At 44.2% G+C, this 17,662-nt stretch overlaps 1 protein-coding gene across 1 annotated transcript in view; it reads left to right on the top strand.

Moving 5' to 3' along the window:
* LOC141105847 (ovostatin-like) overlaps window positions 1-15,665 on the top strand; it is a 175,465-nt gene extending 159,800 nt beyond the window's left edge. Inside the window, exons 33-36 of the mRNA XM_073595980.1 lie at window positions 292-363; window positions 5,151-5,256; window positions 13,794-13,853; window positions 15,479-15,665. Of these exons, the coding sequence (XP_073452081.1) occupies window positions 292-363; window positions 5,151-5,256; window positions 13,794-13,843 (228 nt within the window). The 3' untranslated portion in view covers window positions 13,844-13,853; window positions 15,479-15,665. The remainder of the gene's footprint in view (window positions 1-291; window positions 364-5,150; window positions 5,257-13,793; window positions 13,854-15,478) is intronic.
* The last annotated feature ends 1,997 nt before the right edge of the window (window positions 15,666-17,662 follow it).

Below are 17,662 nucleotides of genomic sequence, written 5' to 3' on the forward strand. Positions count from 1 at the left end.
ACGCAGGGCACGTGCTCTTGGCAAAGCTGTGTTTTCAATCTGCTATGCAAAAATGAGGCCGCTCTGTGCCAAGGGCGCTCATTTGCATGCCATTGGCGCCTATATGTTAAAGCTGAACTCCGCGCAAAAGCTTTTTATAAATATAATCACTGAGGGTCATTTGCTCCATCTCTTTGCCATTCACAAAATGCCTTGCATTCTTTTCAGCTTTAATCTAGTCTGCATATTCTGAAACTGTAAAGGTTGTGGTTGCACTTTAACCTTCCCTTTTTTTTTTTTTTTCCCCTCAAGCTGGAGAATGATAAAAAAATTTCCAAATCTGAAGAGAACGGAAAGGGAGAACTTGAAATCTATCTGAAGTCTGTGAGTAATCAGTCAAACTATACATTTCTATATACAGTGCTTTGAAAAAGTATTCATAACCATTGAAATTTTTCACATTTTGTCATGTTACAACCAAAAACCAAATGTATTTTATTGGGATTTGATGTGATAGACCAACACAAAGTGGCACATAATTGTAAAGTGAAAGGAAAATGATAAATGGTTTTTAATTTTCTTTTTACAATATATGAAAATGTGGCATGCATTTGTATTCAGCCCCCTTTGCTCTGATACCCCTAACTAAAATCTAGTGGAACCAATTGCCTTCAGAAATCACCTACCATAATACGTAAATGGGGTCCACCTGTGTGACTTAATCTCAGTATAAATACAGCTGTTCTGTGAAGCCCTCAGAGGTTTGTTGGAGAACCTTGGTGAACAAACCGCATCACGAAGGCCAAGGAACACACCAGACAGGTCAGGGATAAAGTTGTGGAGAAATTTAAAGCAAGGTTAGATTATAGAAAAATATCCCAAGCTTTAAACATCTCACGGAGTACTGTTCAATCCATCATCTGAAAATGGAAAGAGTATGGCACAACTGCAAACCTACCAAGACATAGCTGTCCACCTAAACTGACAGGCCGGGCAAAGAGCATTAATCAGAGAAGCAGCCAAGAGGCCCATGGTAACTCGAGGAGCTGCAGAGATCCACAGCTCAGGTAGCTCATAATCTGTCCACAGGACAAATATTAGTTGTGCTCCCCACAAATCTGGCCTTTATGGAAGAGTGGCAAAAAGAAAGCCATTGTTGGAAGAAAGCCATAAGAAGTCCTGTTTGTAGTTTGCTAGAAGCCATGTGGGGGACACCGCAAACATGTGCAAGAAGGTGCTCTGGTCAGATGGGGCCAAAATTTAACTTTTTGGCCTAAAAGCAAAACGCTTTGTGTGGTGAAAAACTAACACTGCACATCACCCTGAACACACCATCCCCACCGTAAAACATGTTGGTGGCAGCATCATGTTGTGGGGATGCTTTTCTTCAGCAGGGACAGGGAAGCTGGTCAGAGTTGATGGGAAGATGGATGGAGCCAAATACAGGGCAATTTTAGAAGAAAAGATTCTGCAAAAGACTTGAGACAGCGACAAAACACATGCAGCCAGAGCTACAATGGAATGGTTTAGATCAGGGATATGCAATTAGCGGACCTCCAACTGTTGCTAAACCAAGTCCCATCATGCCTCTGTCTCTGGGTGTCATGCTTGTGGCCGTCAGTCTTGCTATGCCTCATAGGACTTGTGGTTCTGCAACAGCTAGAGGTCCGCTAATTGCATACACCTGGTTTAGATCAAAGCATATTCATGTGTTAGAATGGCCCAGTCAAAGTCAAGACCTAAATCCAATTGAGAATCTGTGGCAAGAGTTGAAAATTGCAATTTACAGACACTGTCCATCCAATCTGACAGAGCCTGAGCTATTTTGCAAGGAAGAATGGGCTTAAAATGTCACTCTCTAGATGTGCAAAGCTGGTAGAGACATACCCAAAAAAGACTTGCAGCTGTAATTTGCAGCAAAAGGGGGTTCTACAAAGTATTGACTCAGGAGGGCTGAATACAAATGCACCCCATACTTTTCACATATTTATTTGTAAAACATTTTGAAACCCATTTATCATTTTTCTTCCACTTCACAATTATGTACTACTTTGTTTTGGTGTAGTCTTTGTGTAATTTCTAACAGCTTTCTGTAGCATTACATGAAGACTGAGATTGCGCTTTTGCAGCAGTTGTCTTCTTATTTTGGGTCACAATCCTGCACAATGTCCTTTTTTCTCTTTTGGTCAGTTGACCAGGTAAACTGCGCTTATGCTTATCAGTCAACGTTTTCCCACAAACTGTATATACCATCATTAATTTGATGCTGTTCCTCGTGAAACCGCAAAGCAGCAACTTCAGTCACAGAGGCACCAGCTAAGCGTGCATTAACAATTTGCCCTCTTTGAAGCTCAGTAAGCTCTGACATGATTCTGTGTTACTAGCGGTGAATGATGGAAGTGAGGCTTCCCACCTCTTATGCCCCGTACACACGAACGGAAATTCGGCCAGCAAAAGACCGATGAGAGCTCTTGGTCGGAAAATGTGACCGTGTGTATGCTCCATCGGACTTTTGCTTGCCGAATTCCTGCTAGCAAAAGATTGAGAGCAGGTTCTCAATTTTTCGGTCAGAAAAAGTTCCGATCGGAAATTCCGATCGTCTGTACAAATTCCTACGCATGCTTGGAAACAATTTGACGCATGCTTGGAAGCATTGAACTTCATTTTGCTCGTAGTGTTGTACGTCACCGCGTTTTTGACGGTCGAAAGTTTAGCAAACTTTTGTGTGACCGTGTGTATGCAAGCCAAGCTTGAGTGGAATTCTGTCGGAAAAACCATCCAAGTTCTTTCCGACGGAAAATCCACTTGTGTGTGTGGGGCATAAGCTTGGTATCTCGTCGCACAATAGAAGCAAAAGAATGTTACACGACTTCCACTTTAGACGCAAAACATGTCGTCACTTTATACCTGACAATCATGTGGGGTTGATTTACTAAAACTGGAGAGTGCAAAATCTGGTGCAGCTGTGAATGGTAGCCAATCCACTCCTAACTTCAGCTTGTTTAACTAAGCTTTGACAAAAAACCTGGAAGCTGATTTGTTTCTACTAAAAGCTGTACCAGATTTTACACACTCCAGTTTTAGTAAATCAACCTTTTTTTTTTTTTGTCTAACCCCTGTAGTTGCCAAAAGGACACATGCGGTATTTGGCCCACAAGTTGGGCACCAGGAATCTAGATCCGTGGTCTCCAAATGTGGCCCGGGGGCCCAGATGTGGCCCTTTGCTTGCCTTTATCTGGGCCTTGGGTACCACTGCTCCCCCAAAAACAAGGCACTATTCCTCAGACTGACACCAACAGTGGGGCACAATTTCTGCCACGGATACCAATGATGGGGCACTATTCCATCTCCTGATACCACCAACTGGGATTATTTCTCCCGCAGACGCCAATGAGGGGGCATACAGTATCATACAAAAGTGAGTACACCCCTCAGTTTTGTAAATATTTTAATAGATCTTTTCATGTGACAACACTGAAGAAATTACACTTTGCTACACTGTAAAGTAGTGAGTGTACAGCTTGTATAACAGTGTAAATTTGCTGTCCCCTCAAAATAACTCAGCCATTAATGTCTAAACCGCTGGCAACAAAAGTGACAATATTTTATGTGGCCCCCATTATTTTCCAGTACTGCCTTAACCCTCTTGGGCATGGAATTCACCAGAGCTTCACAGGTTGCCACTGGAGTCCTCTTCCACTCCTCCATGATGACATCAAGGAGCTGGTGGATGCTAGAGACCTTGTGCTCCTCCACCTTCTGTTTGAGGATGCCCCACAGATGCTTAATAGGGTTTATGTCTGGAGACATGCTTGGCCAGTCCATCACCTTTATCCTCAGCTTCTTTAGCAAGGCAGTGGTAGTCTTGGAGGTGTTTGGGGTTGTTATGTTGGAATACTGCCCTGCAGCCCAGTCTCTGAAGGGAGGGGATCATGCTCTGCTTCAGTATGTCACAGCACATGTTGGCATTCATGGTTCCCGCAATGAACTGTAGCTCCTCAGTGCCAGCAGCACTCATGCAGCCCCAGACCATGACACTCCCACCACCATGCTTGACTCTAGGCAAGACTCGCTTGTCTTTGTACTCCTCACCTGGTTGCCGCCACACATGCTTGACACCATCTGAACCAAATAAGTTTATCTTGGTCTCATAAGACCACAGGACATGGTTCCAGTAATCCATGTCCTTAGTCTGCTTGTCTTCAGCAAACTGTTTGCAAGCTTTCTTGTGCATCTTTTAGAAGAGGCTTCCTTCTAGGATGACAGCCATGCAGATCAGTTTGATGCAGTGTGCGGTGTATTGTCTGATCACTGACAGGCTGTCCCACCACCCTTTCAACATCTGAAGCGATGCTGGCAGCACTCATAAGTTTATTTCCTAAAGACACCCTCTGGATATGACACTGAGCACGTGCACTCCACTTCTTTGGTCGATCATGGCGAGGCCTATTCTGAGTGGAACCTGTCCTGTTAAACAGTTGTATGCTCTTGGCCACTGTGCTGCAGCTCAGTTTCAGGGTCTTGGCAATCTTCTTATAGCCTAGGTCATCTTTATGTAGAGCAACAATTTCTTTTTTTTCAGGTCCTCAGAGTTCTTTGCCATGAGGTGCCATGTTGAACTTCCAGTAACCAGTATGAGAGTGATGACACCAAATTTAACACACCTGCTCCCCATTCAAACCCGAGACCTTGTAACACTAATGAGTCGCATGACACCGGGGAGGGAAAATGGCTAATTGGGACAAATTTGGACATTTTCATTTAGGGGTGTACTCACTTTTGTTGCCAGCGGTTTAGACATTAATGGCTGACTTATTTTGAGGGGACAGCAGATGTACACTGTTATACAAGCTGTACATTCACTACTTTACATTGTAGCAAAGTGTCATTTCTTCAGTGTTGTCACATGAAAAGGTATAATAAAATATTTACAAAAATGTGAGGGGTGTACTCACTTTTGTGAGATACTGTCATTTCTCTTACAGATGCCAATGGGGGGCCCACAATTAGCGCTGCTGGAGGTTAAAATAAGCTACAATTTATGAAACTTGCACTGATGAGCGCTAAGGAGATGGCAAGAGTCATAAACCAGAGACAGCTCTGTCCCTGCGGTTCACACTGTATTTTCTAATCATTAACCATCCATTATTTTATTTCTCTCCATCTTTCAGGTCAGCAAGAATGAGCCTATCACCTTCACATTTAGAGTTTTAATGGGTAACAGGATGCTGAATGTGAAGAAGAGCTCCGCCATGGTGTATGCCTACTATGAACAAGGTAATCTCCGTCAGACCTAGAAAGGAGACCAGCGCTCTGGTTTCAGCTCAGAAACTAATGCTGCAGTATGACCTAAAAACATTCGTTATTGTGGTAAAGAAGGTAAAAGTGTTTACAGCATTATCTGCTAAAGGATGTTTCTTTCAATCTGTTAATGGAAGTAAAAGCACAAAAGTTTAATTGTACAAGAGAGGTCACACAGGCTGGAGCCACAACCAAGATACCGCAATTGTACAATTTCAGCTTGGATATGATGGGGGGATGATGAACAGTAAGCACATAGACATTCCAAGTGTAAATAAACACCAATAATATGCTAGATAACCAGTCACACAAAAGCAAAAAAAGGGGGAAGAGAGGGGGGATATCCCACCCATGAGACCTTATGCCAACATAAAGCATAACGTGGGGGCTAGCCCAAACCATGAGAACATAAAACCCAAAAGTATAAAAAGGAAAAGAAAATTGAGAGGGGACCCAATCAGAAGACCAGGCCAAATGTACCAAAAATAAAAGGATGGAAAAATGGAGGAAAAAGAGGGAATACCTACAGTATCAATTAGAACCAGGAGGTCCTAAGGAGGGTACCTGGGAAAAGAAAAAAGAAAACCCCTTCAGATCTACAGTATATTGATGCAATTAGCCCATGGCTCCCAGATCTTCCAAAACCAAGGAGGCAGAGGCATTAAGCTTACTTGCCAGGTGCTCGTTAAGCACAATCCAGGAAACTTTGCGCCTGAACATAGCACTGTGCACTGAAGGGCACTTCCAGGATCAAGCTATAGCTAGTTTGGCAGCTAAAAACATAGTGGATCAATCTTTGTGTAGAACGAGAACGGTTAGCAACCTTTCCATTGAGCAGAGCTATATGGAGTAACTCTGGAACAGGTACTTCTGTGACCTTCTGTATTATGAGAACTTTATTCTAGACACCCCTTATATTAGGGCTTTCCAACCAAACATGAAGCATGGTACAAAGGGCTAAAACAAAGGTAAGGAGATTGGAAACGGCCCCACTAGACATGCCGGAACCATATACCATCTTGTAAGAACCTGAACACTCACCTCCACCAAAGAGACATTTAATATCCCCTTGAAAGCAGAGTGGAAGGATGAATGCCAGTGGTCCAGGTCTCTCTGAGGCTAAATCTGTGTCCCACGCTTGCAAGTTCATTTTTTTCCTCATTAATGTACACACAGCACCCCATATTGACAGAAAAACACAAAATTGTTGACATTTTTGCAGATTTATTAAAGAAAAACTGAAATATCACATGGTCCTAAGTATTCAGACCCTTTGCTGTGACACTCATATTTAACTCAGGTGCTGTCCATTTCTTCTGATCATTCTTGCGATGGTTCTACACCTTCATTTAAGTCCAGCTGTGTTTGATTATATGGAATGGACTTGATTAGGAAAGCCAAACACCTGTCCATATAAGACCTTACAGCTCACAGTGCATGTCAGAGCAAATGAGAATCATGAGGTCAAAGGAACTGCCTGAAGAGCTGACAGAAAGAATTGTGGCAAGGCACAGATCTGGCCAAGGTTACAAAAAAATTTCTGCTGCACTTAAGGTTCCTAAGAGCACAGTGGCCTCCATAATCCTTAAATAGAAGACGTTTGGGACGACCAGAACCCTTCCCAGTGCTGGCTGTCCGGCCAAACTGAGCTATCGGGGGGAGAAGAGCCTTGGTGAGAGAGGTAAAGAAGAACCCAAAGATCACTGCAGCTGAGCTCCAGAGATGCAGTCGGGAAATGGGAGAAAGTTGTAGAAAGTCAACCATCACTGCAGCCCTCCACCAGTTGGGGCTTTATGGTAGAGTGGCCCGACGGAAGCCTCTCCTCAGTGCAAGACACATAAAAGCCCGCATGGAGTTTGATATTGAAATATATATATATATATATATATATATCAATGTGTGTTTTATGTTTCCCCATTTTGTCTTTCAGGACAGCCACCTTTGAGACCTCGGCTCCTCCCTTCTCAGGAAACACCGCCTCCACTAGAGCTTTAAGCCACTCGCCCTCACCGGCCCTTTATTTCTTGTTTCCTCCGGCGGGGAGACACCGATAGGGACTGAGACCAGTTCGGACTTGGTAGCATCAATTAAGGAGCTTTCTAGCACCTTTCAATCCTTTAAATCACTGTTTGCAAGCTTCCAGCCTCTGCAACCCCCCACTAATCCTCTGCTAGCACAGCAGAGCATTGCACCTGGTCCGCCGGCAGTTCCCTCCACCAGTGGAATGTTACCCGGGGGCACCAGAGGTACTAGAGGAAGATTCTGACAGCCCATCCTCAGCCTCCCTAGGTGAGTCAGAGGGGATGAATCCGCTAGAACCTCTAGGTATAAGCTCTTCCTGGAGGACATGGAGGATCTCCTGGGAGCCATCCATACCACTTTGGGGATCCAGGAAGAGAAAAAAATTGCTCTCGCTCCATGACCAAATGTATGAAGGTCTGGGAGAACAGAACAGGAAGGTTTTTTCCAGTCCATGAAGTCTTGGTGGAAGCCGTTAAAGAATGGAGAGACCCAAAAAGAAAGCCTTTCTTTTCCAGGGCCCTAGATTTCCCTTTGCGGCAGATGAAGCAGCAGTCTGGAAAAAATCTAGGCTGAACGCAGCTTTCTCACAGGTTTCTAGAAAAACAGACCTGGCTTTTGAGGACATGGGGGTGCTTGCTGACCCCATAGGCAAAAGGATAGACTCCCTCCTAAAGAAGACCTGGGAAATCTTTAGCCTGCCATGGCAGTCAGTGGCAGCTCGCAACATGGAGTAAACATGGAGTATTGGCTGACGCATACAAAGGTGCATATCGCGTCAGGGACCTCAAAAGAAAAAATATTGTATTTTCCTATGCTTCTGACAGGGGTAGCGTACATTGCAGATGCCTCAGTGGAGTCAGTACGTATGTCTGCAAGATCTTCTGCCCTGGCCAACTCGGCCAGAAGAGCGCTCTGGCTTAAAACTTGGCAGGGGGATAGTGCATCCAGGGTAAAACGCTGCGGAGTACCCATCACAGGAGATTTGCTGTTCAGTTCCAGATTGGACAGCTGACAAAACCTTTCCTATAAAAAAGTTTGAGGAACAGTCTAAAGAAATTTGTGACCCTAAGAGCTGAGGCTCAGAAAAAGGGTTGACCCCCAAAGGGTAGAGGACGTGGGGGAGCGATTTTTCGCCCTCCTGAACAACTCCGAAAGATCCAATGACGGGTTGACCACGATGGGAGAAAGACTGAGGGCTTTTCTCCCACAGTGGGTGTCGGTCATCCCCAAGCAATTCATACTGGGAATTGTAAGGAGGAGGTACAGACTAGAATTTTCAAGTCCTCCCCCCACACAGACTTCTCATAAGACCTTCCAAGGTGTGCAGAGAAGGTGGATGCTCTTCTATCCTCAGGGCCGTCTTTAATATGGTTTGGACCCTGGGCAAACTTTTTTTTTTTTTTTTTGCCCCCCCCATGCAATTTTGCTCTTCACCCCAACACCCAACATCTCAAAAAACAGACACACACATAGAAACACAGCCACTGTGCCCCATCAAATGCTGCCAGTTTGCATCGCCCGGCACTTACCTGTCTCACAGCGGGTCAGCGGCGGTGTCCTGCGCGCTCCTCAATGCCTTCTCCCGTCCTCTCTATATCAGGCGTCCAATCACAGCACTTGACGTTGCTCGGGTCTGTTACCTGATTGGCTGAGAGGCGGTTCAGTGTTGGTAAAGCAAATTGCTTTGCTAACACATCTCTGAGTGAACAGCGAGCTCCCAGAATGACGCCCGCTGTACACCTTTTTGGGCGCCTATTAGAGCCTACGTCTCTAATCGGGTGCTTCCCAAAAAAATCCCCACCGCTGTAATTCAGGTGCCCAGCGCCCCAAAAGGGGACTGACACCTGAATAGGGGGTGTCAGCGACGATCATAGATTGATTCATGCAATGCAAGAATCTAGCTATGGTGAGAGAGAGGGGACAGGAGAGAGGCCATGTGCCTCCTATGGACGCACAGCCACTGCGTATGCCCTTTTAATTAACATTGTGCATAGAAATATTCAAAATCACAAATCAAGGAAAACGGGAATTAAGATGCATGCAATTGGTAATTCACCAACGTAGGTTTGATGTGGAAGTTTCATTGGTTTTTGTTGAAAGCCAGGCTTAGGGCACATGGCATGGGGATGGGGAGCGGGAGCCAGGGGAGGAGAAAGACCTAACTTGTCCTGGCAATTCTCCACACACACTGCTAGCCAAGTTTCACTTGACCAGGCACCAGGCAGGCAGCACTCCACTCCATGGTCTCACTCCTCTGCTCCTCCGACCAGGTACACTCTGCAGTGTACGTATAGCAAGGGGTGGGGGCCAGAGCGTCAGTAGAGCTCAAGGCCCCGCCCACCCGTGGCCCGCTCCTCAATCAAAAAAATACAGCACTGACTGCTGCACTGTGAGCGCCGCTGCTGATGACAGTGACAGACAGGCTGTGTGTGTGGGGATTTTCAGCGCCGATTTGCAGGCAGCATGCGGGCTTAACAGGCAGCTCTGCTTTGGACCCCAAACAGTGACAGGACCCTGGGCAGCTGCCCCATTTGCCCTGCGTTAAAGACGGCCCTGATCTTCCTTGGAAGAACTGGAGCAGCAGGAAGTAGTGACATGGGTCCCAGAAGAGGAGATGGGCAGAGGGATCTACTCCCACATCTTTGTGGTACACAAACCCTCAGTAAAGTTCAGGCTCACTTTAAACCTGAAACCTCTCAATCGTTCAGTTACTTATAGAAGGTTCCGCATGTCTTCTCAGTGAAGGCACTGCTCCCTCCAGACTGTTACATGGTAGAGCTGCACAATTAATCGTTGAGAATCGAGATCACAATCTTTTCCCCCTCGCGATCTTGACAAAGCATTTTCCTGATTTTCTCTCTATGCACAGCTTCAACAATCAAAAAAACAAACACAAAAAAAATAGGCACTCTGCCAAGTATCACAACATTCCTCAGACAGCAGAGCTAACAATAAACATTGTAACATATTGTCCCTTGGATCAAAGGCATGAACTTCTGGGTGTAAATGAGGAAAGTTTAACCACTTAAACACTAAACCTTTTTCTGGCACTTGTTGGTTTCAAGTTAAAATCATAATTTTTTGCTAGAAAAGTCCTTAATGCCCCCAAACATTATATATATTTTTTAGCAGAGACCCTAGAGAATAAAGTGGTGGTTGTTGCAATATTTTATGTCGCACTGTATTTGCGCAGTGTTCTTTCAAACTTTTTTTGGAGAAAAATACTTTAATAAATTTAAAAAAGATAAACTAAAGTTAGCCCAATTCTTTGTATAATATGAAAAATGTTATGCCACAAGAATTGTGATCTTTATTCTAAGCAAAAAATCGTGATTCTCATTTTGGCCAGAATTGTGCAGCTCTACTACATGGCATTCATAGACTTGAGCGACTCCTACCTGCATATTCCCATCGCAGAGGGCAGTCAGAAGTTTCTCAGGTTAGCAGTAAGGTCCGGGGAGGAGACCGTCCATCTGCAATTCCGGGCTCTTCCTTTTGGACTATACTCCCCACCCCCCCCCCCCCCCCCCTGCATATTCACAAGTCATGGTGGAGACCCTGGCTTTTCTGCGACTCAGAGGTATTGCTGTGATTACATATCTGGACAATCTGCTCCTGTTTGCTCTCTCCCCAGAGCAGTTGGTCCAGGATCTGCAGGAGGCAAGAAGCGTTTTGGAAAGTCTAGGATGGCTCTTGAACCTAGAGAAATCAAGCCTGGTCCCATCCCAGAGGGTCAACTTCTTAGGCTACATCTTGGTCTTAACCCAGCAGAGGGTCTTTCTCCCTCAGGAGAAAGTCCAAAAGGTGGACAAGGCGATGGCATTTCTGCAGTGCAATCACCAGGTCTCGATAAGACAGGCCATGTCATCCTTAGGCTTGCTGACGGCAGCCCTCCCTGCCATATAGTGGGCAGGCATACACTTCTGCCCATTGCAGCGGTTCGTTCTAGGGGTTTGGGACCACAGTTAGAGGTCTCTGAACTCAGCGGTTCAAGTACCAGTACAGGTAAAGAGATCCCTGTGGTGAAGAGACAGCAAACTTTTCCCATGGCCTAGAATAGGAACTGCTGGTGTCCAGGACAATCATGACGGATGTAAGCGGCATCGGCTGGGGAGCACACCTAGTCCTATAGCTGGTGCAGGTTTCCTGGAGAGTGAAGGACGCAAAGAGGTCCACGCATTGGAGGGAGTTGAGGGCGATAGCACTAGCTGTCAAAGCCTTCCAGTGGGAGTTTCAGGGCCAACATTTACAGGTCTGCTCCGACAACTTCTACGTGGTTGCCTATGCCACCGTTTCTTTTCACTAAACGGGTGGGATGGGGCAATTGGGGTGGATGCACTCAGAGCTGGCGTTTTACCAAGTGTTATGCCATTCCCCCTCCTGCACTGTTACCTGCAGTGCTGAGGAAATTTCAGACAGAAGACACGACCCTGATCCTAATAGCGCCACACTGGCCCAGGAGGCCATGGTTTTCCATTCTCAAGGTCTGATCTGTTGTCCCCAGGTGGAGAGATGGAATCTAGCAGCCTGATTACTGAGGGGGAGATGCTGAAGGGTAAGGGTTTCTCTGACTGGTGGCAACCATTCTAAGTTGCAGGAAAAAGACGCGCTCCATTTACCCAAATCTATTACTTGGTGTGCAGAAAGCTCTTTTAACGTACACAGCCCAGTAGCAGTACTGGAGTGCCTGCAGAGTGGGGCAGACAAGGAATTGGCCCTTAGCACTCTGGCCAGGTTTCTCCTAGGTGTTTTTCAGCTAGCAGAAAACACCTGGGTATGGAGGTTCTTTTAAAGCCCTAAGACAGACGTGTTAGATTCCACCCTTTCCCAATGTGGGACCTTTCTCTGGTGTTGCAGGCTCTTACAGGGGAACCCTTTGAGCCAATGGAGTCTTGTGCAGTCAAGTTGCTGACACTGAAGACTTTTTTTTTTTTTTTTTGTAGCGATCACTACCGCAAGGAGGGTTAGTGAGCTGGAAGCCCTCTCGATTAGGGCACTTTTTTCTTCAAATTTTTCCAGATCGGATAGTGGTTAAAACTGATCCAGCTTTTGCCAAAAATTTCTTCTAAATTTCATAGAGGCCATGAAATCATTTTGCCTACTCTTCAAATCCCATGAGGTAACAGGAGCATATTTTTCACAGGCTAGATGTTAGAAGGTGTGTTCTAAGGTACCTGGATAGTACGGCACAATTCAGAAAGTCTGATTCTTTTTTTTTTTTTTTTTGTTTCCTTTTCAGGGGCTAGGAGTGGTTCTAAAGCCTCTCGGTGTACGATGGCTAGATGGCTCAAGTTGGCTATTAGCCAGGCAAATGTAGTCAAGGGGGTGGAGGTTCCAAAAGGTATTGGGGGCCCATTCCACCAGGGCTATGGTGACATCTCGGACAGAGTGGGCTGGTGCTACACCGGAGCAAATCTGTAGAGCGGCGACGTCAAGCTTTTCCACCTTCGTTAATCACTACAGGCAGGATTTATCTGCCGAAGACCAGGCCTTTGGGTGTAAAGTTCTTCAAGCGGTAGTCCCACCCTAGGGCAAGTGCTCGTTATCAAAGGTGGCTGTCCTGAAAGACAAAAGGGGGAAAATCGAAGTTACACTTATCGGTAACTTCTTTTCCAAGATTCTTTCAGGACCGCACCGGTACCCACCCAAATAACAGTTCCCCACTGGGACATGAGAGCATCAGGAAAGTGAAGGTTGGTATATGTTCTTGTGTTCCTCTAGACTGACCGGAGGTTCTCGTTGAAAACTGAAGCTTAAAGCTCTAGTGGAGGCAGTGTTTCCTGAGAAGGGAGGGGCCGATATCTCTGAAAGGTGGCTGTCCTGAAAGACTCTTGGAAAAGACGTTACCGGTAAGTGTAACTTCGTTTTTTGTTTTTTTTGGGAGGGATTTTCGGACATATGCCCATTTTGTATACATGCTTTGTAGAAATGGATGTTTTGGAAAAATTGCATGATTCAGATTGGGTTGTCCTCGTCCTGAAGAAATGAGCAAGACCCAAGAGATGCTTAGCGGTATGGAATACCCTTTAGTGACACTGTATACTATATCTTATTCCATACCATTTGGATCTGTGTATTGAAACAATTATGCAAAATGTCTGTTAAAACCGTTTTTAAGATGTTTGGAAGCTTGGGTGGGTTTCTGATTTTATGGCTATTGTAATGGTATCACAGTAGTATTAAACGTGTTTCATAACGATATTTATTTTACCCAAACATAAACCACATTCACAGCATTTTTGTTCATTCAAAAAAATTCCATTCTGCTCCTTTGAATTTTTACTGATCATTACAGTAAAAAAAAAAAACAGTTTGACCCCATTAACAATTAGAAAATTGAATGATGTATGGCCAGCTAACATGTGTGAACCTGATTCCAGCTGAATGTCCACCTCCATTAAGATTGAGGACCTTCATGCATGGTTACTTTTTCAGTCTTATTCTGCATTGTCTTAATTTCATTCCATCTTAATGTTCCTTCTCTTCCGCAGGTGAGAATGGCTATGCTGAATATGAGCACCCCTGTGTAAAACATAAGTAAAAACAAGATGGTAAGTAATGCTTTAACCAAGAAATGCTTGGATATACAGTTTGTTCTTAAGAAAAACAGGGACACAATTTTGAGAGCAAGGGGGACTCTATTTGGTATCCATTGTTGGGCAAAGTGTGGAACAAATCAGAATCACTTAGCCAAAGGGGGCTATGATTCATTATAAATTTTAAGGCAAACAGCTCTTGCACCTTTTTCTTGGTCATACTTTTGCATCCTATCTTATAGGATACCATAGAATCAATGATGCTCAGTATTGGAGGTTCATTGGCGTTCCTCCTAATAGTTGACTTGCCGAAACATATGATCTGCAGAGTGCTGCCATTCTATCAATCCTTTTCTTATGAATTGTATGACTCTATAGATTGTACTGATGGCTGGAATATACAGTGGAATGAAAAAAAAAAAAAAAATCAGAAGCTGTGCATAACCAGAATTTTGAACCAGACGATCACTGCATAGAACTACCAGTACTTGTACCGGTACACAGTATATTTATTTATCAAAATATGCATTGAAGCCATAGGGACATATAGTTATCTAAAATATATTTGCATGCTGTAGCATTAACAATACCCTTTACTGGAACCCCCCCCAAATTTAAATTTGGCTTTGAAGTTGGATGTCCCTGTCGTAGTTGTTTAAAGTGTTTCTGCTGCTTTTAACAGCCAAAATTTATATCCTTTGACAGATGTAAAGTGCAGGCACATGGAAATACCTTCACATAACACAAGTTGGCCAGCGAGGCAGCCAGTAGTAATGATGAGACCAATAGACATGGGAGAGCAGGCAAGCTATGGCACTAACATGAAGTGGTAGAACTTGCCTAATCAGAACAGCCCTTCTTTGGTTAGAACAGAGCAGTGACAGTAGCCATAAACATGTTTAGGCACCTCTAGGTACTTGCTCTTGAGATCTGTTGTCAGGTTTTGTTATAGGGACAGTCACTTAAGTAATCTTTGACTGACTAATTAAACCATTAACCAAGAACATGCATGTGCAGATCTGGTGTCTGAACAAGCATGGATATTGCATGTGCCAAAGTCAGTGACTCGGTAGTGAAGAAAGAAGACAACCTTGCACTCACAAGTAAGATATGGCCTTTATGATGTTTCTAACTGGACCATTTACTGTGAAAATGGTAATGGGGATGAACTTTTGAGTTCAGTGATGTCATGTACCGATACTGCTAGAAATGTATCCCTAACAGAGTTGAGGGCAACTAAATAAAAAACTGATATGTAATACTTACCGAGTCTGTGTAATGGTTTTGCACAGAGCAGCCCCGATCCTCCTCTTCTCGTGTCCCCACAGCAAGCAGCTTGTGTCCATTCTCACACACACAGCCACAGCTCAGCCCCATTCCCTCTCCTCATTGACTCACTGGCTGTGATTGACAGCCAATGAGGTGGGAGAGTCCTCAGAGCCGAGGCTCTTGTGAACATTGTTGAATCACAATGGGACTCTGGTAAGTATTAAGGGGAGCCTTTACAACCACTTTTAGGGTAGTTTTCATGTAAAGCAGTATATTGATTGGCCCTGATTCTATCTTTATAATGTGGTTGTACGACCAGTGTGGATACATATTATTCAGTGGAATAATATAACTTTTTCCTCCCCCCACAGAAGCTGCTAACAAGATCTCCTCGAACTATTATATGAAGTTTCTGGAATTGGTTTCAGGATGGCGTCTGATATCTGTTACTGCCTGTATGCTGCTCTTGGTGTCTCTACAGTGTTGCTGTATTTGCATTTTATTTTTCACTGAACTCAACTTGTATAAACATCTAAAAATAAAAGTCAGCGTACTGCATCCTCTTGTTTAATTTATGTGGCATCTTTCAAATAGATACTCACCATCCAACATTTCTCATTTTCTGAATAAGCTTATAGAATGGTTTAAAAACCTCCCTTGTTCAAGTCGGAATGCGAAAGCAGCTTGGGGGGCCAAATAAAGGCCAGGAGCACCAGTAAGATGCTTTCAAGTTCCATCTAAATTCTTCCAAACTGATCTGAAGTACCAGCTAAACATACTTTATACACAAACCCAGTTCTGCTTGGATTCAGATTGCTTGACTATCGGCGTTGCTGAACCCACTGAACCTAACTTTAACTGTGGACATTTAAATACACAATCAACCCCTTCCTGCCACCTCCCAGCCCTTTAAGCGGATCTAAATCCTGGGAAATGGAGGGAAATGGAGGTGGGCATTCCAATCATGTGACCACTGTGATTGGCAGTCAGTGGTCACATGATCGGAAAGCTCCCGATTGCAAGTATGGATTTGGTATGTTACCTAAGGCCACATAGATGTGCAGGCTGGCAAGAAGTGGTTAATCAGTGAGTTGGTTGGACTTTGAGGGCAGGTTGCTCTGGGTAGAAGGAAAGTATAAAAGTCTTAAATCCAGTTACTATATGAGGCACAAGCAGCATGAAGTAAGTAAAACCACTCCAATTAACTTCCCTGACTGAGCCAAATCCTCCATTCTTGTATAACCTGCAACCTTCCCAAAAAATGCAGCTCAACAGGGGAGGGTTTTAGCAACACAGTGGTCTCATTCCTGAATGCATTGGGCAGGAGAAGGTGTGGCTAGGCAATGATTGACAAGCTAAAGGTCAATATATTTTCTAACCCAGCCTAGTTCAAGCAGGCACAGCCTACATGACAGTGGCATGCTCTAAATTTAGGAGCGGTGCAGCATCATTGCTACCCCATCACAGGAAGCTGGATTAGGTGGACTTCCCTGGCAGGCTCAACAGGTATTTGAGGGACTCTGCTGGGGACTGTAAGTGCAGAAACACTTAAAAATATGAACTGTAGTGCTTAGAGCTAATGGTAGGCCATAGTTCCACTAATTATTTTGGTTAGAAATAGTTTTACACTAAAAATTCTAGGTCACAGAACTGCAGTACAAAAAAAGTGATGTAAAGATTAACCACTTTAGCTCCGGAAGCTGTACCCCCCGACCCCCCCCCCCCCCCCCGCCCTTCATGACCAGGCTATTTTTTTTTGCAATACGGCACTGCGTTATTTTAACTGACAATTGCGCGGCCGTGCGGCGCTGTACCCAAATAAAATTAATGTCCTTTTTTTTCCCACAAATAGAGCTTTCTTTTGGTGGTATTTGAACATCTGTTTTTTTTTTTGCTCTATAAACAAGACCGACAATTTAAAAAAAAAAAAAAAAAAAAATTTTTTTTTACTTTCTGCTATAAAACATACCCAATAAAAAATGTAAAACTAATTTCTTCATCAATTTAGGCCAATGTGTATTCTGCTACATGTTTTTTGACAAAAAAATCCAATAAGCGTATATTGATTGGTTTGCGCAAATGTTATACCGTCTACAAACTATGAGATATATTTATGGAATTTTTAAATTTAATGGTGGCGATCAGCAACTTTTAGCAGGATTGCGGCGGACAAATCAGTGACACTTTTTGGGGACCAGTGACACCAATACGATCAGTGCTAAAAAATACACTGTCACTGTACTAATGACACTGGCAGGGAAAGGGTTAACATCGGGGGGCGATCAAAGGGTTAAATGTGTTCCCTGGGAGTGCTTGCTAACTGTGGGGGAGGTGCTTTGACTGGGGAAAGAAATGCATGATCTCCATCTTCCCCTCCAACAGAATGGCAATCTACCTTGTTTACATGGGCAGACCGCTGTTTATGTATGTGTGTGTGTGTATATGTGTGTATGTGTATATATATATCAAAGAGGCAGTTTGAGAAACGCCAGCAGAAGATTTGTGAGCAGGGAAAACTAAGTCTGGATTGGGGCTGGAAACTTGAAGACCTCAAA

The sequence above is a fragment of the Aquarana catesbeiana genome, linkage group LG08, assembly GCF_042186555.1.
Source record: "Aquarana catesbeiana isolate 2022-GZ linkage group LG08, ASM4218655v1, whole genome shotgun sequence".
Lineage (NCBI taxonomy): Eukaryota > Metazoa > Chordata > Amphibia > Anura > Ranidae > Aquarana > Aquarana catesbeiana.